Here is a 23,660-nt window from a genome sequence, read left to right as displayed (position 1 = left end):
CAACAACAACGAGGGATGAACTATGGCTCTAGCAAGCAAAAGCAGGTAATATATTGGCTGCTCTGCTATGCTAACTGTGTCTCTTTACCTGAATAAGCTTGATGTGTATCTTGATTTTCAATACACCACACCTGGTCAGAGTTCAGTCTCAGTGCCCTCTCAAGTTGCCCTCAGCACCCACAAGGATGACAACACCCAGGATAAGAAATGTTGTTCTAAAGAAGAGCATTGCACAAAATTGCTTGGTTATTTCTGCACTCGCTGCCTCTGCCTCACCCTCCACCACCACCACCACCACCACCACCACCACCACCACCACCACCACCACCACCACCACCACCACCACCACCACCACCACCTCCTCCTCCTCCTCCTCCTCCTCCTCCTCCTCCTCCTCCTCCTCCTCCTCCTCCTCCTCCTCCTCCTCCTCCTCCTCCTTCTCCTCTTCTGCAATGTGCCTCTTTATACTCTTTACTGTCGTTTTTATTGTACACTTTCTCTGTCTGGTTATGCGTTCATCTCTGCTTCCTCCTTCAGATTGGTGTCGGCGCGGCCCTTCCACACCCTCGGGGGTCGATCCCTCTTGGGCGGCAGCAGCCACCACCTGGGCCAACACGAGGGCCTCACCCGGAGGAATTCCGTGCCTGTTGACATCCTACGGGGTTTGTTCGGTCCCTTCAGAAGGGGTCGCGTAGAGCCTGAACCACAGCAGCCACGGGAAAGCTGGGCCACCACCGCCTCGGAGGAGACCCCCCACAGCCACCCCGGCGCCTGGGCCCATCCTGACCTGTACGAGGAAGACGGGCGTGGACCGGAATATTACCTTGGTGACGAGGAAGTTTTCGTTGCTGCCGCCGACATGGGTAACATCCAGGGTGCTGAGGGCAAGAAGGCCGGGAAGGGCGAAAAGAAGGCCAAAGCCAGGGGTAAGATAACCAAAGGCAAGTCTCCTTCCAAAGGAAAGCTTCACGGCAGTCGTGACACCCTGCAGGAAGGCAGCATTGGAGAGCCGCCCACGCCTTCCCCCACCAGGCCCGAGGGGAGCAGCCTTCACCCCTCCTCCTCCAGCCGCCCTGTGCCCGCCCACGCCTCTGAGCGACCCAAGCCCATCATCACAGAGTCATGGAAAGAGGCGCGGCGACCAGAAACCTTAACTGCAGGCCGTGCCCTTGGTGGGGACTCAGCCGTGGGCTTCGTCGATTCGTCATCCAGTTCGGAGTCTGTCTTCACCGAGGCACGCAGTGGGGGAGGTCCTGCTAGTCAGCACGACGCGGTGACGCCCTTGGACGGGGCTACGACTCCCATGTTTTCTGAGGCCCTGGACTTGCCAATCGACGCCATCATATCCGGCCACTACAGCTCAAGCGACACCTCCACAGTTTCCTCGCGACCCACCACCCTTGCAGATTCTCTGCAGTCTACGACGAATAGTACTCTCGACATTTTAGAGAAAACGTGTCGTGCCGCATCTCAAACTCATCTAGATACATTAAAGAAAACGAGCAGCAGAGGTGAACGAGAGAAAACGTTGGAAGGGTCATGGGAGAGTGGAGGGAAGGAGCCTGCGGCCATGCCCCCCCATTCTTCCCCCCGTCAGGTAGAGACAACAACAGACACGCGAGTCGAGGCGGGCCAGTACGCCTCTATCCTCGGCCCTGCGCCGCCGTCGCCCCGTCCAGGCGAGGGAGAGGCAGGTGAGGCCCTTGACGTGCTCAGTCCCGAAGGTGTTGATATAGAATTAAGTGAACGTGAAGTGTTCGAGTTGGACAGAGAGTGTGTGGAGAGTGAGCAGTCACAGAGACCTCTCCGCCTCGGCTCGGCCCCGCACAGTGGCGAGGAGAGTCTCGGTTCCTTTATCTGTGTGGACCTCGACCGTCCCGCCGCCAGGGTCAAGGCGCAGTCACTCGGGGACCAGCATGACCCAGAAAGTGAGATCAGGCTTGCTGACGATAAGCCCAGGTCATTCTCGACCGACGATTTTCATCTAGATCCTGACGATTACATCGACGAGGAGTATTCCGGCGAGGACGACATGCCCCAGGCGTCAGCGGGGGGGCGGGCTAGCAGCGGAGGCAGCAGTGCCTTCAGGGTGTCTCGCCACAGGAAGGTTGAGCTGCAGCCTGCTAAGCCCTCCGCCTCCCGCAGCCTCGTCAGCAGCAGCAGCAGCAACAGCAGCAACAATAACAACAACAACTCTACCAAGAGCAGAGCTCTCTCGGAAAACTGCATCACCGGTAAGTACACAAACCCGGCGCAGGGACGAGGCGGGGGTGGGTGCAGGTGGCGTGGGTAAGAGTGAGGTATAAGACGAACAGGTGGCGTGGAGCAGGGCATGGCAGCGGGGCTCAGGGCTGGAAAGGGGCAGACCCTTGGACTTGAAGTTTTACACATCTCATCGTCATAATAAGGAAAAAAAAAGAAATAACATCACCTTTTATTTCTAACACGATAAGCAGTAGATGAGAATATTACCCGCGGGGAACTGAGGAGGCAGAGAGAGAGAGAGAGAGAGAGAGAGAGAGAGAGAGAGAGAGAGAGAGAGAGAGAGAGGTACTGGCAAGAGAGACGGAGGGAGGGAGGGAGGGAGGGAGGGAGATGAGGGATGCTGGTGGAGTGGTCGCTACCCTCTCGCAGGTATTGTGGAGGGTGGGTAGGGAGGCATGTGCGCTTCGTCGGCACACAATCTCTACATCTCTGCTGTGTGCGTGGCGCAAATGACACCAGCTTTCCGGTTATCCATGTTTACTTGGGTTATTTGTTGACATTAATTTGTTATTTCGACTACTTATTTACCTGTTACACGAGAGGAAGTGACAGAAACATGAACTATACTGGTTGGGTTGATGTGCGCGCGCGAGTGGATACGTGGGTGGGGTGGGAGGGTGTGTGTCCGCGCGCGCTCTTTTACATCCCCCTGAAGCCGTGACGGTAAAGTTTTTGGCCCTGCGGTGAGAGAGAGAGAGAGAGAGAGAGAGAGAGAGAGAGAGAGAGAGAGAGAGAGAGAAAGAGGTTGTCACATGAAAAGAGAGAAAGAAATGAGGGAAGAAACACCACTATTTTAAACTTTTATACTGCCTCCTTTTCTCCTCCTTTCCTTCCTTCCTTCTTCCTTCCTTGCTTGATTCCTTGTTCCCTTCCTTAACTTCATTTTTAGGTCATTGACTTGCCTTTTTTATTTAAAGATGGGTGGAGGGACGGGATAAGAAAGCAAAAGAAAGTAGCGGTGAGAAGGAGAGGGAGGGAAGGAAGGAGGAAGGATATAGGACCCGTCAAGAGTCACCGGGTTCACGTGAGAGGGAGAGAGAGAGAGGAAAGGTGAAGTAGGAGGGAGGGAGAGGAGGAGAGAGGGAGGGGAGGAAGGAGGAATGATATAGGAACCATCAAGAGTCACCCGGTTCACGTGAGAGGGAGAGGAAAGGTGAAGGAGGAGGGAGGGAGGGAGAGAAGGAGAGAGGGAGGGAAGGCTGGAAGTTTGGGGCAGGAAGGGAAACTTTTAACTAATCATGCGGAGGGAAACTGGCTTGCTGAACCTCTGCGGCGCTGCTGGGAGGGAGAGGGGAGGGGTCAGTGAGGAGGGGTGTCATGGAACTGGGAGAAGTGGGGGATGGGTGAAGGGGGTCATTGCACGGAGACAGGTAATATTTACGCCTGGAGGATGGGGGAAGCAGGGGGGTGGTTATAACGGAGCTGGGGGAGGGAGGGGGTCATGAGGCCGATGGAGGTGGGAGAGGAGTTACTGTCGCGGGGGTGAGGGAAGGTGAGAGAGGGAAGAAGTTATTGCAGGTGAGGTGGGCTGCAGGGGAGGTGAGTGACTAGGCGGAGGGATGGAAGGTGGGAAGGTCACGTGAGGGGAAGGGACAGGTTTGAGTGGTGCCTGCCTTACCAAACCATTCATTATGACGGACAATTTCCAAGCTTCGTAAAATATTTTATTGTAATTCAGAACAGAAGAAATATGCACCAGACTGTAGCGGATGTGTAACTTCAAGTGATTTTTTTTTACCGATTGATTATGGAAAATGTTATCGTGAACTTAATGGGATCTAAGTCATTGGGGAGCTTGAAGAGAAGATTAGGCAGATTTATGGATGGGGATGATAGGTGGAAATAGGTAGGTAAATATACAAGGACTGCCACGTGTAGGCCTGATGGCTAAGAATCTTGCAGCTTCCCTTATTTCTTATGTTCTAATGGTATGGAATATCAAGTGAAACTGACGTTGTAGTACTGCTAGGGTGAAAGGAGACGAGAATGAGTTAAAATCTACATTCCATTTGTATATCCAAGTTTCGCCTGTAAGATTATTCATAAGAAGTAATTCCCTACACCTTAATAAATTATGTTAAGTTAAGTTAGAAAGTAAGCTCTTTTCCCTCATGTTACGCTCATGTTAGGTGGACATTGAACATATATAAAAAACGACTTAGTTTAGGTTAGGTTACGTTAGGTTGGATAAGGCTAAGTTAGATCAAGTTAGGTTAGGTTAGATTAGGTTAAGTTCGGTAGGGTTAGATTAGGTTAGGTTAGGTTAGATTAGGTTAGATCAGCTCAGGTTAGGTTAGATTGTGTTTTGTTGGGTTAGGTCAGGTTGGGTTAGGTTGGGTCAGATTAGGTTAGGTCGCGGAAATAATTTTACGTGAGATTTTCATAGAGGAATTTCCATCTGGTAGAGAGATGACAGAAGACAGGCGAGGAGCAATTAGAGGTTACTGGGCGTGAGATAACACACCAAACATTCTTTATAAACTTCTCGACGTAAAACACAGCGCTGCTTCTCCTGCTAAATGGCTAAAACCAAACACTAAACATCTATCACAACTCATAATCTATCACCATTGCATTGTAGAGAGGGAAACAATGCGATTTTTGTAGAGTGAATATTGTAAAAATGCACTGAGACATTGGAACCAAGGAGGAAAAACACATTTCTCTTTGGTCAGCACAGGTAACAGGAAAGGAGAGAGAGAAAGAGAGAGTGGGGGACAAGGAGGGCAGTTCAGGGGTGGTTGAACGGGAGATGGGGGGTGCATGATTGTGGGAGGGGGTAGTGTCAAGTGGAGGCGGGTCACGGAAGGGCGGAGGGACGGGGGAAGGTGTCAAGAAGGTGAAGTAACGGTTAGGGGATTGGAGGGGAAAGATGTGAGATAGTGGGAAAAAAATGGGGAAAAGTAATGCATGAGAGAGAGAGAGAGAGAGAGAGAGAGAGAGAGAGAGAGAGAGAGAGAGAGAGAGAGAGAGAGAGAGAGAGAGAGAGAGAGAGAGAGAGAGAGAGGGGTATTTTGAAATAATGTAGTATTCGTAATGGGTTTGGTGAACTGAAGGAGCAAATTTGTGAAAGAGAGAAAAAATGGAGGAAGAAAGATAAGAAAGATTACTGAATGAGAGAGAGAGAGAGAGAGAGAGAGAGAGAGAGAGAGAGAGAGAGAGAGAGAGAGAGAGAGTTGGGGGAGGAGGGAATGAATTAAGGAAAAGGAAGAGCAGAGTAGAGGAAGGGGACGAGGAAGAGAAAAAGGAGGAGGAGGGTGTCACTTCTCCAGCCAGCTTCCTCCCCCTCCATTTTTTTATGAGGGCAATTATTCTAGACCAGACCTCCTCCTCTTCCTCCTCCTCCTCCTCCTCCTCCTCCTCCTCCTCCTCCTCCTCCTCCTCCTCCTACTCCCTTCGATCCTAATGGAACTAAACACCGTAAGTCACGAATAAGAGAGAGAGAGAGAGAGAGAGAGAGAGAGAGAGAGAGAGAGAGAGAGAGAGAGAGAGAGAGAGAGAGAGAGAGAGAGAGAAATTTGTAAGAAACCGAAAAAAAAGTTAAAATCAGAGTTTTTTACAATCATCTCAGTGAGGACTTTCTTTTCCTTCTTTTTTCCTATTGTTATTTAATCTGCCATCTAGCCTTTTCCATTGTGCCCATCCGCCATACACACACACACACACACACACACACACACACACACACACACACACACACACACACACACACACACGAAAGTCATAGTGATTCACTTCTTCCTCACTAATTTTTCCTGATAAATTTCCATAATCGAGCTGTGGACGAGGGAGGTGGAGGAGAGGGGAGAAGGGAAAGCACAGGGAGGGGAGGAGGGGAAAGAGGAAAGATTGAAGGGACTTTCATCATCATCATCACCATCACCATCATCATCACTAGCTTCAATTATTCTACTGTAGGACAAAGCTCTTTCTAAGCCTTGACATATCTATAGAAGTCAGGTGCCTGGTTCTTAATTTTCATTCTTATATGGATTTTACCGTCAGCTACAAAACTACAGCAGCCACCAGCGAGTGTCCTCACTGACTAACCGTACTGCATGAACCGTCAAGCGTCACCTAAGTAAGATTTGTTCACCCTGGCCACCCTCGAAACTTTTCCCAGGTCGATGCACTTACTCATGCAACCATACTGCGAAAAAAAGGAGCTTCCCATGGTAACTTCAGCCTTTTATTTTATGTACAGACGTGCTCATGAGAAAGTAACCTCCGAAACTCGTAAATTCGCTAACTTTTTTTAATTTTCCTCCTCCTATAGTTATCTTTTCGAAAGTGACATACACAAACGGGGTTTCCTTCTCGGTTTTATGTCCGTGGTCATGCCTCCTTAACACGTTGAAAGAAGGAGAGGAAGAAAAATAAGAGAAAAAAATTCCCGATAGTGCAGCCAGTCATGTGTTGCCGTGATGCGGAAGGAGGGGGGAGAGGACCACTGTCAATAACAACCGGATCTGTGTTTTCCTCTAACCCTTTATTGCTATTGGTTCCCTTAAGCTTAACAAAGTAGCCTGTGAGAGTTTAGAGTTTAAGTTTTGCAAAGACACCACTGCCAGCAAAACACTGAGCAGGTAGAACTTTCAATACCTGGAGGCTTATTTGTGTTCAGTAAAACAGGCTTGGATAACTCCGGGCAATATTCTGAAACACTTCCGCGTGCACCTCCACTACACTCAAAAGGCTCTGTTTGAAGTGACACAGGTTTTTAAGGGTATTTTTATGTCTCTAGTGACTTATTAACAAGATCTCGTCTTATTAGCAGGGGAAACCACTCTTGAGAACCCGACTAATTATTCTGTGTGGCCTTTGAAAATTGTCGTGGTGAGTCAGCAAAGCGTTTCAGAATACGGGTCATAATAACCAGTCATGCTTTTATTAGCGTTGGGAGAGATGAAATGGTCCACGTGACTGACATCTGGTGGGTGCGGGAGGGAGGGGAGGGAAAGAGCAGCAGGTGCGCCATCAGACAGGTGTCACTACTTCCTGTTCCGTCATACCTCCGCCCATTTCCCTTCCTTTCCATCCTTCAGCCAGTCTCTCTCTCTCTCTCTCTCTCTCTCTCTCTCTCATCTCTCCCTCTCTCTCTCTCTCTCTCTCTCTCTCTCTCTCTCTCTCTCTCTCTCTCTCTCGTGAAGCTCATGTTTTCCTTGATATAATTTTATGCTTCAGCGTGAATACTTTCCGTCTCTTTCCCTCCTCTTTCCTCATACCAATCTTTGTTTCTTACCTGACCCTCCCCCCCCCTCTCTCTCTCTCTCTCTTGGGTTTCTCACGTGGATCTTGAAACTTTCGTGTATTTTAAAGCTATTGTTCACATCTGTCCTTTACCGTTCCCTTCCCTTCCTTTATCTTTCCTTCCTTCCCCTTGCCTCCCTCTCTTCCTCCCATCCCTTCCCTTCCTTTCCTTTCCCTTCCTGATCCCTTCCCTCGTTCCCCGCGTTTCTCCTTCATTACCTCCGCAGGGACGCAACAGGCCAGGGTTTGGAAGGAAGCGGGGAGGACAGAGAGTGACAGTGGATGATGATCGTGACCTTGTATTGTAGTTCCAGCTCGGAGTTCAGTGAGTGAGAAGGACAGCAACAGTATTTTGAAACACTTTGGCGCCTTATCTCTACTACACTGAACAGACCGTAGTCTAGACGAAGTTGTAAGGGGTTCTCATGATTCTAGGGATAGATCCAACAAGGATTCTACATTACATTGGAAAAGACACTCATTAAAATCCGACTTAGCATCTCTTCGACCTTTGAGAATCGTCGTGATGAGGAGAACAAAGCGTTAAAGAACACATGCGACCGGCGGGGTTGGAAGAGACGGTCGAGGAGGGAAACGAAGGATGGTGTGGAGAGGAAGTACATGACGGTGAGAGGAAGAAAGGGATGATGATAATGGGTGAGAAAAGGAAGGAGGAGGTATAAACTGAATGGAATATGGAGATGACGGAGAAGGAAAAGGAAATGGAAAGAAGAAGAGAGGGAGGGGGGGAAAAGGAGACGATGCTAAGGAAGAAGGGGGGGGAGAAGAAGAAGAAAGATGTTAAAGAAGAAAAAAGATAGAGACAATATGAGAAAGATGTAAGTGAAAGAGGGGGACTAAAAAGAGGAGGAGGAGGAGAAAGGAAAATATTACTGTGGAGAACGAAACTGGAAGAAAGAAGAGAAAAGAATGATGGAACGATGAATGACAGACGAACAAAGAGAGAGAGAGAGAGAGAGAGAGAGAGAGAGAGAGAGAGAGAGAGAGAGAGAGAGAGAGAGAGAGAGAGAGAGAGAGAGAGAGAGAGAGAGAGAGAGAGAGAGAGAGAAGCAAATACTAGTGAAAGAAAAGAGGGAATAATGATAGTGAAGGTGAAGATGCTAATGAGGGGGAAGAGGAGAGAGAAGATAACAGGAAGAGGACGTTGACTTGTGACCTTGATGGTGTTTGGCTTTCAGAACGGAGGAAGAGGAGGAGGAGGAGGAGGAGGAGGAAGTACTGGAGGAATAGGAGGATGAGAAAGAAAGGGAAAGTAGAAGAGGAAGAGGAGGATTAAATCGGATTGCAGAGAAAGAACACATAACAGATGACTGTGTTGGTATATAAAGTACATGCGCTAGAACTGCAAGAAGGAAGGAAATCCAGGAAAGAAGCAAATAAACAGAGGAAGAGGGGAAAGGAAGGAGAGGAAGATTAAAGAAAAAAAAAAGGTAAAAGATGATTTAGGAAGATTTAAAAATGATAAGATTGACGTCACCTGAGAATAGAACTGGAAAGAAGGAGGAAAAGAAGTAACGACTATAAGAGAATAGGTGTAAGAATTATGAGAAAAGGAAAGAAGGTTGATACTTAGAGAAGAAAACAAGAGATGAAGGAAGAGGAAGGGAATGTGACTGATTTCTGAATATGTAAATCATGCAAATGCCCAAGGAACGGAGAGAGAGAGAGAGAGAGAGAGAGAGAGAGAGAGAGAGAGAGAGAGAGAGAGAGAGAGAGAGAGAGAGAGTGGGGAGAAAAGGGGGAGTTATAAGATTTTCCAGTCCCATATAAAAGGAAGAAAGATGACAGGAGTATATAAGGAGCATTAACGAACAAAGAAGAAGAAGAAGAAGAAGAAGAAGAAGAAGAAAAAAAGAAGTAGAAGAAGAAAAAGAGAAAACTATGAGAAACAAAGAGGAGGAGGAGGAGGAGGAGGAGAACAACTATGGCGACAAGGAGGTGAAAAGAGTGATATTCGATCGCATTAATTTGAAGAGGCAGGTTTCTAGTGTAAGGCTTTCGAGACTGATGACACTTGACTACAGCCTGAGTCAGTAAACCTGGAGGAGGAGGAGAAGGGAGGGGAGGAGGAGGAGGAAGAGGAGGAGGAGGCTAAACATAAGAGACGAGAAGAAGGTAGAAGGGAAGAGAAATTGCAAGAAATCGGTTATTAGATAGAGTGGTAGATGAGTGGAATGGACTTAGTAAGTAGGTTGTTAATGCCGAGTCAATGGGGAAGTTTAAATCGGTAGACAAATAATGTGGATGGAAATGAAAGGTGGAAATAGATATGTAGGTTTCATTGGTGGACTGGCACATGTAGGGCAGACCTGATGGCTTCTTGCAGCTTCCTTTAGTTTATTATGTTCGTGTGTTATTATGAGAAAAAGGGAAGGAAAATTAAATAATAAAAGAAAAAAATAGAGAATAGGAAATAATTAACGTTTTGGATGAGAGAGAGAGAGAGAGAGAGAGAGAGAGAGAGAGAGAGAGAGAGAGAGAGAGAGAGAGAGAGAGAGAGAGAGAGAGTTACATAGAAATACGAGAATATCTGTTGTTAACGTTTCATATTATACTTCCCCATGTTAAGAAAGAAAATTAAAACAAAATCGTGCCCCACCAAGAGTAAATAGAGGCCTTGAAAATTTGCAATCGTTCAGATATTAATAAGCAACTGAGGTGCAAGTGAACAATTGTGTGAGGGTAGGGAAGCGTGAAGCGTGCATGACGGAGTATGAAGGACGTGGGAAGCTGTGAACCATGAACGAAAAAAAGGCATATTGAAGAGAAAAAAAAGGTATGAACGTAGGAATAGGAAAAAAAAAAATATATATATATATATATATATATATATATATATATATATATATATATATATATATATATATAATATATATATATATATATATATATATATATATATATATATATATATATATATATATATATATATATATATATATATATATATATATATATATATATATATATATATATATCATTAACAGTGCATAGGAAAATAGTGAAAGAAAATGGGAAACATGGACGAGAGAGATGAGAATTAGTAGAAATGTTTATGATAGCTGATAGTGAATAGGAGAATAGTGAAAGAAAATGGAAAATATGAATGAGAAAGATGAAAAATAAGGATTATCAACAGTGAGTGGGAGAACAGAGAAAGAAAATGGAAAATACGAATGAGAAAGATGAAAAACAAGGATAATAAATCAACAGTGAATGGAAGAATAGTAAAAGAAAATGGAAAAATATGGATGAGAAAGATGAGAGAACCGGGAAGGACGTGTGAAGAAATATGTTGCAAGAAAGAAAGGTTTCGTATGTCGAGTTCTAAGGATATTTTCGTTTCACTTTATGACCTTCGAGCTAAGTGGAATGGTCAGCCATATCACATGACCTCAGCCAGCCATTCGTACCCCCCTGTCCTCCCTCCTCCACTACCTCCTCTTCCTTCCCTCCTTCCCTTTCCATCCGCATCTCTTTCGTTCCCTCCCCTCCTCGTTCTCCTTCCATCACTTCCTTCCTTCCTTCCTCCTTACCTCCTTACCTTCCTTTCGTCCCTCCCTCTTCTCTTCCTTCCATTACTTCCTTCTTTTCTCCTTACCTTTTGCTCCCTCCCCTCCTCTTCCTTTCATCACCTCCTTCCTTCCTTCTTTCCTTCCTCTTGACTTTCTGCTTTTCCCTTCGTCTCTCCCTCTTTTCCTTCTTTCACTACTTATCTTCTTTCCTTTCCTTCCCTTCTGTCTCTCTTCCTTCCACCCTTCCTTTTCTTCCTTCTTTTCTTCCTTCATTCCTTCTCCTTCCTGCATAACCTATTCTACCTTTCTCCGTCTTTCCCTTCTTGCCAACTGAATTGCAATTCTTCCTCCTCCTCCTCCTCCTCCTCCTCCTCCTCCTCCTCCTCCTCCTCCTCCTCCTCCTCCTCCTCCTCCTCCTCCTCTTCCTCCCATATCTTAGATCGTATATCTCTTCCAACACAATTTCAGAGATCTTTTTTTTCCGCTACGTGTTATGCAATGTGTGTGTGTGTGTGTGTGTGTGTGTGTGTGTGTGTGTGTGTGTGTGTGTGTGTGTGTGTGTGTGTGTGTGTGTGTGTGTGTGTGTGTGTGTGTGTGTGTGTGTCGCCTGCTAGACTATTGAGTTCGCTCGGGTCGTCCATCCGAGGAAGTCATTCTGGCTGGCGGTGAGTGGTGGTGGTGGTCGTGGTGTGTGGCGTGGTGGTGGTGGTCATGGTGTGTGGCGTGGTGGTGGTGGTCATGGTGTGTGGCGTGGTGGTGGTGGTGGTCGTAGTGTGATGTAGTGGGTGAAGGAGGATGTGATGCGATGGTGATGTAGTCGTGCTGGGTATTGTGTGGTGCCGTGTGATGTGTGCTGTTTAAGGTATGATGTGATGCTGGTGTGTGTCGTGTCAATGGGAGGGATGTGATGCGATGTGGTTGTGGTCGTGTGTGTTATGAAGTGATGCATTTAGTGGTGTGCGGTTCTCGTGTGCTCTGTTACTGATGATGATGATGATGTAGTAGTAGTGGTGGTGTGTTATGAAGGATGTGATGTGGTGGTGGTGTGTGTGTGTGTGTGTGTGTCGTGAGGATGCTGGAGTGTGGCGGTGGTGATAGTGATGTGGCAGAGAGCGTGATAGGTGTTGTGTGATATTGTGATATCACTTGAAGTGCAGCAGTGATGTGGGTGTGGCTGCTGGTGATGAATATGAACTGTACTCAGGTGTGTGTGATGATTTGTGTGGTGGAAGTAGAAGCAATAATGGTGTAGGGAGGTATGCACAGTACGTGATGGTTTGTAACAGGAGGTTCCTGAGTGGCAGTTGTTGTTGTTAGTGTTAATAATGTTGTTGTTACTCCCGAAAGAATGTTGATGATTGGCTGTGGCTGTGGTAATGGGATGGATGGGACGGCAAGGTCATCCACGTCAAGCATGCTGCACACACTAGTATTCTCTCTCTCTCTCTCTCTCTCTCTCTCTCTCTCTCTCTCTCTCTCTCTCTCTCTCTCTCTCTCTCTCTCTCTCTGTATGTATGTTTGTGCAATGAACCGTCGCGCACGCAAGACTGGTTTTCTTGAAGGATGGTAGAGTTTGTATCTGAGCCTGTGTCTGTTTGTCATTATCGTCGTATATTTGTATTGTATCAATAGTTTGTCAACAACAACACTAACAGCTGCTGCTGCTGCAATTTCAAAACCCTTTCCTCTTTACTATCACTCCTCATACACTCCCATACATTAATGTGTTGGCCTGTCACTTGTGTGTGGGTCGCCTATACTTCACTGAATGGTTTGCATTCGGACAGCACAGTAGAAGTGCCTGAAAAATCTTCTCGACGGAGAACGAGGAAGACTTGGGGAAGGCGACAGGGAACAAGGTCCTCTGTCACCGCCGCGGGGCCGACAGTATAGACCTCCCGGCTTCAAGGGTCTAGTGACTTTCTCTCCGTCAAGTGCTTGCAGCGGAACCACCCGGACCTAGTCATTCAGAAATTATCGTCGGTGTTAATATAAGTATGATCTTAGGCCTCAGGATGAAGAGATCGTGTTTCTTTTCGCACTTCTTGAAAAAAAAAAAATACGTAGAATACATAGGTATAACACGCCATGATACTTACATAGTTGTCTTTGACGAGGAGATGTGCATCACCCTTAGTGGGGTCGAGGAGTGCAGGAATGTCATTATGCGGCACCGCCCCTCCCACACATTCCCCTCGAGTCCATCTTGAATGAGTCACGTGGCGCCGACGGCAGGAGGTGTAGGACATAAAACTGTTCACGGTCGCGGAGCATACATGCCATGTTCGGGTTCGGGTGACAATTTAGGACGGTCTTCACAAGTCCCTCAGCCAGGGTTCGTGGAGAGTTTTACCCCCAAACCTGGCATGCCTGTGCAGTGCTTCCAGTGCAAGGCCTCGAGCAGGTCGCCCCGGGGCTGTGTGGTGTCTGCAGCGGCAGCCAAGCCACCTCGGTGTAAAAAGGAACCAGCCCTGCGAATAGAAACATACGTACCACACACACACACACACACACACACACACACACACACACACACACACACACACACACACACACACACACACACACACACACACACACACACACACACACACACACACACACACACACACACACACACACACACACACACACACACACACACACACACACACACACACACACACACACACACACACACACACACACACACACACACACACACACACACACACACACACACACACACACACACACCTTCCTAAAATGTTCAAAGGGTTCAAGTGTCGGATGCCCAGTCAGGCGAGGACAGTGTGTGCGGGTGTTCTTTCAAGTGTTGGTCAGTGTTCACTCTACGAAAAATAGGAAAGGCCTCGCCACGGAAGAGCGACCCTCGCGGGCCCGGGAGCAGGAGGCTGGCGATCGTATTTACCTTCCTGTTTGGTTGTTTGTTTTGGGTATATCCCTTTATGGAGACTTACACGACAGACCAAACGTACCCATCCCAAGGCCTACAGAGTCGTGTAGTAGTAGTAGTAGTAGTAGTAGTAGTAGTAGTATGCAAATACAGTATGTATGTATACTGTGTGTGTGTGTGTGTGTGTGTGTGTGTGTGTGTGTGTGTGTGTGTGTGTGTGTATGCACAATACGAGTATACACATGGGAGTATATGCTACTACTACTACTACTACTACTACTACTACTACTACTACTACTACTACTACTACTACTACTATTGCTTCACTACGGTTGTCATGCCTCTTACATCCATTAGTCATGCGCCACACATCTCATTATCTTAGTCGGAAAAAAATAGATCATAAAAATTAATAGATAAATGACATCAGACTATTCATCACAGTTGAGTTAAATTTCGTAATGTTGAGAGAATGACTTTTCATAAACTGGAGGAGGAGGAGGAGGAGGGGTAACAGCAGCAGCAGCAGCAATATCATACGTACTACAGAAGTGACAAAAGAAAGGCAAAAAACAAAGTACATGCTCCAACAAATTCTAGTTCTTTGCTGCAAGGACAAAGAGAGAGAGAGAGAGAGAGAGAGAGAGAGAGAGAGAGAGAGAGAGAGAGAGAGAGAGAGAGAGAGAGAGAGAGAGAGAGCATGTTTTAACTCTCCCTAAGGAAATGGATAATGTCTGAATGACGGAGAAGGAAGTGGGAGTGGCAGCAATGGTGGCGGGATTATCATTACAACTTAGCTATGATAGACGTGTTGAGACCTGTCGAGGAGAGCACCGGAATGAAGTTTGCAATAGTGACCTTGATAAGTTTGGGAACAAGACTACTTTTATTTTACAAGTAATCGTGTGCAGGTGTAGTTTTGCAAATGTTTATCTGTTCTGTTCCTGTATTTATGTATTTATTGATTCATTTCATCTGTTTTGTGTTATTTGTTTATTTTACTGTACTTCATTTATTCTATTGTGTGTGTGTGTGTGTGTGTGTGTGTGTGTGTGTGTGTGTGTCCTGAAATATTGCATGTGAGCGTCTCGGCGAGGAACCTTGGTTGTTAATCCGAATTTGGCGACACGACAATTATCATACGTTGATGGTCTGGTCTTCCTGGTGGTGGTGGTGGTGGTGGTGGTGGTGTCCGTGGTGGTGATAGTGAGAGGTTCATCGTTTAAGCCTATGTTTTATTTTCCGAGCTTTAATTGCAATACGAATAATAATTACTCATGAAAGTTTTCGTGTGTGTGTGTGTGTGTGTGTGTGTGTGTGTGTGTGTGTGTGTGTGTGTGTGTGTGTGTGTGTCGCGCTGGTGACTAGAACGGCCTTGTGGATGGATGCACACACACACACACACACTCATTCACTCACTCAACACTCCCTCTCCGCCGCCCTCTTCCGTCCCATGCTGCCTCCCCACACACCACCAGCATGTGCCCTCAGTGTCTTGTCGGCAGATCTCCACGGCGGTACAGTAGGAGCGAGGCTGCGGCGACTGTGGTAGTGGTATTTGCTCCGTGATTGCAGTAGGAAAGCGCTGACCTTTCAACTGACTCACCGCGAATGAAAAGTATGTAGTGGAAACCCCCGAGACGTGAACGACAAAAGTGTGGAGTTATAGAAAGAGTCGAGGCAGGAAGACAAGTTAGAAACTTGCATTTTTTGGGAAGTATTTGTGTACATGCGAGTGAAAAGAGTTTGTTTAGTGAACTACTCGTTACAAGTTTTGTTTTGGTGAGTGCGTGACTCCGTCCATGTATGTGTATTGGACTACTCGTTAAGCATCGAGGAGACATTACTCTTGTACTGCCGAGATGTTCAGTACCTCTAGTTAATCCGTAATAATATACGAGATACATTACGTTTCGGCATAGCTCATTGATGTGTTTGTGCATTAGTTCCATGATTTAGCCAAGATAATTTACTGATTACACTAATTTATGTTCCTCTTGCCAGTAAAGGTTAAATCCAAGACGACGCGTCCCTCAAGCCATCACGACCACCGCTACTCCAACTGTTCTTGCTCCTTCGCCCTCAGCCTCGAAGTGTGCACCATCACCCTCTCTCGCTGATGAGTTTCCATATTGCATAAGCGCACGCCACTCAGCTGTGTGTGTGTGTGTGTGTGTGTGTGTGTGTGTGTGTGTGTGTGTGTGTGTGTGTGTGTGTGTGTGTGTGTGGAATTAATCTGGAAACCGTTGCTACTTAGTTGTGGAAATGGATAAACGTGTTAGCAATTGTATCAGATTATTTAACAGCAAGTATGTAATTCTGATATGAGCCGTGACCGACCGACCTTGGCGACCACTGACAAAAGACTATTGAAGGCTGAGTGCAAGATTCCGCTCGAAAGCTTAATGAACTCGTAACTAATATCCACGGTAAGTCAACGCTGAAACAACGACATCATATAATTTTTGTGTCAACGTGAAGTTTTATACATATGATACACTCTACCGGGCAAGAACATTGTGCTGTATTATTCACCATATTCCTCGTATCGAAACAAAACCAATAAACTTTGAACAACCTTGAGCGGATGAATAATGTAGCCAGTCAGAGGGAAACGAGAGGCTGCAAAACAGGAAGACTGAAACACGCAGTTATTTCCGGTGTTATAGGCGCAGTTCATATCTCTGAGGTTGCAGTGTCGTGACAGGCGCGAGTCCTTCTGAGACGAACTGACGCGTTGGACGATATCGCACTGAACTTTCAAGGAACCCAACTATTATTTCAGCACGTATTTTTCCGCCGGGATGATTTTGCTGGAAATGATGGTTATTGCTGTCAGTTAGTAGATTAAGTTAAAGGCACATGTAAATTGGTGTGGATGACTGCGATTTTGAGAGAACAGAGAAGAGTAAATAAAAGTCAGAGTGGGGAGAAGGTGGAAGCATGGGAAATGTTGGAGAGACTCACTAAGCACGAGCAGTGACAACCTATAGCACATCCGTAGAACGGTAGCATATTTAGGTTTTAATTCCAAAATATTTATTGTATTCTTTATTGCATGACTTGGTTGTTGACTGCTGAACAGTTCTGTTAATTCAGGAAATAGTAATACCACTAAATCTTATCTATGACGTAGGAAACATGTTTACTAATGAAACGCAAGGGTCCGCAGGCTCAGTCTTTGCGATTCTCGAGTCTGTCCAAAAGATCTTCAAACTTGATTGGTAGTGATGGTGGTGGTGCTGGTGGTGGTGGTTCGAGGGAGGAAGAAAAACTCTGCTAACTGCCATAGCATATCAGTTAGTTACACTACATATTGGATACGTTGATCTGAATCATACTGTTTCGATGTCGTCAAGATCTAGTGATCTACATTGCATCGTGAACAAGAGTGAACATTGAGATGAATGATGCACTAAAGGAAAACTAAAGCCAGATTGTGTGGTTATATTTTCCTGCAGGGCTTTTCTTTTATGACAAATACAAGTGGAGTTTTGGAGGGAAGCCATGATGCTGCCAAGCTCTACGTAAGGAAACATGAAGGTGATCCACGATGAAGACGACGGTTAGTTCCTAGGTCACTGTGAGTCATTGCATGGGTGCAGTGTGAACAAGCATGCTGTCCATACAGCCCGCACTACTTGAACTCTTAGGGTGATACAACACTCGTAGCAATAACTTCTTGTGTTTGCAGTCCTTTGAAACAAAAATTAAAGCCAAGATCTTTAAATGTGAATGCACACCATAAGGTTTCGTCGTTGAAATGAATGTATAGAATTTGCATGTGCTCCGTAAAACTTATCAAGTTCGTGCTTGAAGTCCACTTCTGGCTGCATCCTGGAAAATTATCCTGCTTATCATGTTGTAACCAAGGCCCAGAAGGGCTTTGGTTTGGGGGACTGTGGGTGTAGTTTTTATTTCATTATTATTATTATTATTATTATTTTCCCGTGTCAGGAAGGGTGGCCGAGGGTTGTTTTAATGGTGAAATGGTGACTTGCATTGGGGAGAAGTGAGGCAGTGCCCCACATCTTCCCTCGGCGTATATTCTTGATTTTTTTTTCTTTTTTCACCCTAACGGGAAGGTCATAGCGCATAATTATATATATATATATATATATATATATATATATATATATATATATATATATATATATATATATATATATATATATATATATATATATATATATATATATATATATATATATACGAGTATTGCCGAGCGACTGCAGATGCATGTGTACTTTATTTATAGATGAAAATAAAATGATCCGTTGCATCTCCTTCAGTAGGCAATGGGAGTGAGCAGCAGCGAGGACGGCGGAGCGGGAGCAGCGGCGACACGGGCGTGGTGGACAGCAACGTGTTGCGGAAGGTGGCCTCCCTCACCCTGGACCGAGCCACCATCGAGAAGCGCGTCACCAAACCCAAATTTGTCCCAGAGAAGCTCGACTTCAAAATTTACGAAAAGTTCGAAGGTAAGAGAATCAGTAGTGATGATTCGTCTTATAAGAAACAGAAAGGTTTGAGAACCGAATCCTCATATTTTGACTGCTACTGCCAGTATCAGAATAACTTGATTATTTCAATGAACAAACTAAGACTATGGGCAGTAATAGGTTTTGATTACTTTGCAAATCGTTTTGCTAAGATATTTTGTATATGTGCATCAAACTTTCTTTATAAAGAAAACTCGTAGTAGTCTGAAATCCAGTGAATGAAGCTCATTATAATGATATAATGGCTGTTCGATATTTGCTCTCTGCCAACACATCCGTTCGTCAAGTTAATCACCCTTTATGACCTGTTCACCTCTTCAATCCCTACAGGTCAGATGCTGATCAATTGGTTCGTGAGCACCTTCAGTGAGGAGCACTACATGCGTCACGTGGTGGCCCCGCAGGACCTCAAGATCATGGCCACGCAGTTCTGCACGCATCTGCTGGCGGCGGGCGTTATCCGTCAGATTGAGGACGCCAGTGTCCCCATTGAACTACTGTTTAGGGTAAGCTGTGGAGGCCTGAGTGTGCCTTCAGGTGTTCAACGATATTCACGATGTGCGCATAATGGAGTCGTGGCCTAGCTAAGGGTCGAGAATCGGACCGCTCGATCACCTTCGCCAAGGCAGTGGAGTGAAGCAAGGTGCAGGTGACAGTGAGCCGAAGCAAAGGCAATCCCACGCCTATTATTGGACTGGATTGAACGAATTTATGCCATTTCGGTAAACACCATCCTCCAGGCACTAACATCTCAACTATATTTTTGTTATATTTTGTCACTGTCAGTATTGTAATAATATAATATGGGTTTCCAGTCAACTTTTTATATGATTATTATTATTTTAGGGAAGTTCTGAGACTGATGAACAAGAGTCATGGCTAGAGCAATGCTTTGGCTTAGGCTTTATTCAAGTGCATGCCTTTCCAAACCTCAGACCATGGCCGGGACCAACTAAAGCTGGTGGTGCTGCCTTTCGCCAAGCCTGGCTCTGAGCAATCAATGTCATAGATTGCCATCTGTGCCTGGATGGTGTACATTTGAACTTGGCCAGTAATTACTTTTAAAATGTATAGACATTAGAGTGACTTGTGCATGAGGATCATCAGAGATTTATTAGGAACAATGCTGTCATCATTGGTGTGCCACAAGGAATACTGCTCAGTTGTCACTGTATTATTTGGTCAGGCCTAGTGAAAGCAGAATCTCTTTAAGGTGTTGAGCTTGTGGAATGTCATCCTGAACTTGCCATTTTACTGTGATGTTTCACCATTGTTGAAACCTACATACCACTTGCAGCACCTTACACAACTCATTATTTCATTGCCACACTCATGCTAAATCATGTCAGAGGTATCTGTTGGAGATTTGTGGAGTTTGATGCAGAATAAGATATTCACTCTCTACTCCATGCCCACTTTCACTACTATAGCAGCCTTGCGTTATGATTGATGCTGGGTGATTGACTGTGTTCGCATTGAAGCGCTCCTCAAACCAACTGGCACCCACAAGCCTTATCACTCTTCCCAGATGCTCTGTAGTGCATCTCCACAATACCTTCATCCAGCCATTTTCAGTCCATGTTTCATGTTTCTGAGCAAATACATTGTGAAGAATGGGTTTTTGGCAAGTGTGGGTAACAGCAGTCTGTCACTGCTGAGATGGTGATGAATGCTACACTGAGACATGTATCCCAGAACTCTACTGTAGTTTCTCTCTCTCTCTCTCTCTCTCTCTCTCTCTCTCTCTCTCTCTCTCTCTCTCTCTCTCTCTCTCTCTCTCTCTTAAGGAATGATCATTATGTTTTTCAACATGTCTGACATTCTTTGAATGATGAAATATGATAATTTCTTTACATTCACTTTCTTGATTTATTGCAGCCAGATCTCATGTATTACTGGGCCCATACGGAAGCCTCCCCGGCTCAAATACTGACCCCAGGCAAAATATCACCCACTGTTTGGCCTCCTCCAAACTTTGCAGAATCTCTCTCTTCTACTCGCCCTGGTGCCAAGTACACAGAAGCAGGTGAGTGTACTCATGTAATGTATTGTACTATGACTGAAGTATCAACATAAGTTCTAAAGGCAGTAGATGTAAATCAGTTTAAAAGGAAGGACATAAATATCACACTGGCAGATATTGAAAACTATGTATCATCTGTGTTGTATTTATGAATTTTTATTCATATTGTGGAAGCTTCAAATGCTTCAACATTTCAAACACTCACTAATCAGTAAGTGTTCATGAGGAGTCTTGTTAATACTGTAGTAACAAACCATTTACTCTTGAAAACTACAATCCATGCTGATTGGTTCAGAAATACAAAGAAACATCAGCTGCAATGAATTTTTTTATGTAAATTTCCCTAAGAAATGCAAGTTTATGGCATTTGTATACCTTATACTTTTAGCCTGTATTTCTTATTTTCATAAGTTGTCTATCAAATTTAAAATCTCTGCTCCTGTCTCAAATAGGAGGGCTTCTGTATTTCATGCTTGAGTTGCAATTTTCCGACTTTTCTCACTCGTCTCAAACAATCAAATTAAATGTAGAAATATGTAAATACATACAATATGCTTACTAATTTCTAAATAACTTGTATATTACATTATACATATAGTATTTGAGCTGAAATGCTATATGACTAACATCTTACATACTATTGAATATAGTCAAGGTGGAGTGTTACTTAACCATTATGAGCAGATAATGAAGGTCAGACTTGAAATGGAAATAAAGGGCAGAGTATCTCCCAGAAAGATAGAACATAGTGTCATTGTGTCTTGTGCTCTTTTCAGTCATTAAACTTTTTTGTTTAAATGCCAGATATATTTACTATGGCACTGTTTAGAAATGTATAATTTTGAAGCAGAAAAACAGAATTAAGGGAAAGATAAATGAGTGTGTTTTAGGGAGCTGAGAAAACAGGGAAAGCAAGGAAGAAGACCTGGTTGATCCTGATCCTTTTGCCCAAGTCAGTAGATTAGTCATTAAGGATTAACTTTCACATTGAAATTTACATACTCTCAGGCTTTTGTACAAGCACAGTAGTGAGTACTGCTTGAAACACTTGATGACACTTGACTAACCCGCTGTTTGGAAACAGACCCTGCCTCACTGGAGGGTGATGCAGGCAGTGCTAGCGAAGTAGAGGGGCTGATCGAAGAGCAGCCAATAGAAAATGGGGAGGGAGAAGGTAAATGAACTGTGGTGCATGCTTACCAACAACCTTAATGAGTGTTGTATGTGTGCAATCCATAGCCTTCTGCACTGATGTACATGATTGAAACAAACCTCCACTTCCACCTGCTGCATGTCAAAAAAAAAAAAAAAGTGATGTGCTTGCCATGCAGAAAAAAAAAAAATGTGAGCTAATTGAATTTCTGGTCCACATTTGTTAAATGTTTCTTGATCTGCTTTTCCCTTCCCACCTGCACTGTACAAAGCTTTTATCAATACATTTGAACAGTTTTTATTAAGTTAAATTATTTGTTTTACTGCATAACTATGTGCATATGCTTATATAGTCCTTTTACAGATATATTTATGATTTATTTAAGTGGTTATTTTGTGTTTTGGATTATTATTTTGGATGAGCCTGAGAACATAACATGTCAAGTTCCCTAATGTCCCATGCATGCAGTGTATTTGATAGGACTGTACAACTTGTCAGTGTGTGTGTATTATAGATTTAATGGATCTCTGTATCTGTGGATCTGCATCTACATTTGTAGATTACCATAATATAGAGCTTCATTTGCATCCTCATTTACATTTAAAGACCTGTGCATTTTTCCTAGTCATTATTCTTATTTAAATTGTGATTTTGCCTTACCCCATAAAATTTACCAGTCTTTGTTGCACTCAATTTTTAGTTTCTTAATGAGTCTACCTAGGTATTCTGTAGCCAAGGGTTGGCATCTTGGTAATATGGTTACTCAAAGTATGAATATTCAACTGTTTTCCTTCTATTAGTTCCTCTCCACCTCTCTCTCTCTCTCTCTCTCTCTCTCTCTCTCTCTCTCTCTCTCTCTCTCTCTCTCTCTCTCTCTCTCTCTCTCTCTCTCTCTCTCTCTCTCTCTCTCTCTCTCTCTCTCTCTCTCTCTCTCTCTCTCTCTCTCTCTATTTCACTAAGTGCAGTTTTGTAATTAAATGAAAAGTTTGAATGATCTCATATAGAATCTGTTGCACTATGAATTCCCCACATCATTATTTAGGATAATGTAACCTTTTGACATTTAATTCAAATCTGTTATATGCAAATATATTGCCTTAATTTGTACAGCCTTCAGTTTTTGGGAATAGTATTTGGAGGAAGCTCTTTTTCTTATAAATAAATAGATAAATAAATAAATAAATAAATAAATAAATAAATAAATATATATATATATATATATATATATATATATATATATATATATATATATATATATATATATATATATATATATATATATATATATATATATATATGTAGACACACACACACACACACACACACACACACACACACACACACACACACACACACACACACACACACACACACACACACACACACACACACACACACACCATATTTTTGCTACTTTCTGTTCTCTTAATGTGTAAAAAGTTAATATATGCTTTTCCTAAATATTAGTTGGATGGCATTTGAATGATAAAAATTACTTCAATCCAATATTGCCTTTTCAGAGTTTCAACAGGTTGTCATGGGACTAAAACGAGAGCACAAAGAGTCCTTAGACAGGATACAGCAAGGGCAAGAGGTGTCACTTTTCAATTTACGAGGGGAACAAGCAGAGAAGCTGTGCCAGTATGAAAAGCGTATCCGAGAGTTGGAAATGGAGGTAGAGAAGCTCAGAACTTTTTCAGCCATCCAGGTGGGTGTTTGCAATTCTGTTTTTTCTTCCTTTGAAAATCAAGTATTTTTAGACCCTTCACACACACAGCATTTTCCCTTGTGTGTTTGGTAATTAAGTTAGCGGCAGTCTATGGAGGTGGCCACATGCTGCTGCACGTTTTCTCTGCCATGTGGTGAACCATGGCAGATAGAGATTGCCCTGGGTGGTTTGACATGCATGGATATGCATTAAGGTAGACACACATATCAGCTGCTGGCATAGTTTGTGTGTAAGGATGCACCTCAGACTTGTATGACTTTGAAAAGAAGCCAATGAGAAGAGTAATTATCTATTCCCATGACTGCC

General features: G+C 44.3%; 1 protein-coding gene across 1 annotated transcript in view; it reads left to right on the top strand.

Annotated features, from left to right (window-relative positions):
- The window catches only part of LOC135102371 (formin-2-like), a 65,279-nt gene that overhangs the window by 19,086 nt on the left and 22,533 nt on the right, over positions 1–23,660 (top strand). The window contains exons 6-11 of the mRNA XM_064007502.1: positions 538–2,234; positions 18,240–18,428; positions 18,780–18,955; positions 20,328–20,475; positions 21,557–21,646; positions 23,146–23,333. Coding sequence (XP_063863572.1) covers positions 538–2,234; positions 18,240–18,428; positions 18,780–18,955; positions 20,328–20,475; positions 21,557–21,646; positions 23,146–23,333 — 2,488 coding nt within the window. The remainder of the gene's footprint in view (positions 1–537; positions 2,235–18,239; positions 18,429–18,779; positions 18,956–20,327; positions 20,476–21,556; positions 21,647–23,145; positions 23,334–23,660) is intronic.

This window comes from Scylla paramamosain, chromosome 7 (assembly GCF_035594125.1).
Source record: "Scylla paramamosain isolate STU-SP2022 chromosome 7, ASM3559412v1, whole genome shotgun sequence".
Taxonomy (NCBI): Eukaryota; Metazoa; Arthropoda; class Malacostraca; order Decapoda; family Portunidae; genus Scylla; species Scylla paramamosain.
Note: the sequence above shows the minus strand (reverse complement) of the source record. Positions and strands in the feature narration are given on the sequence as shown.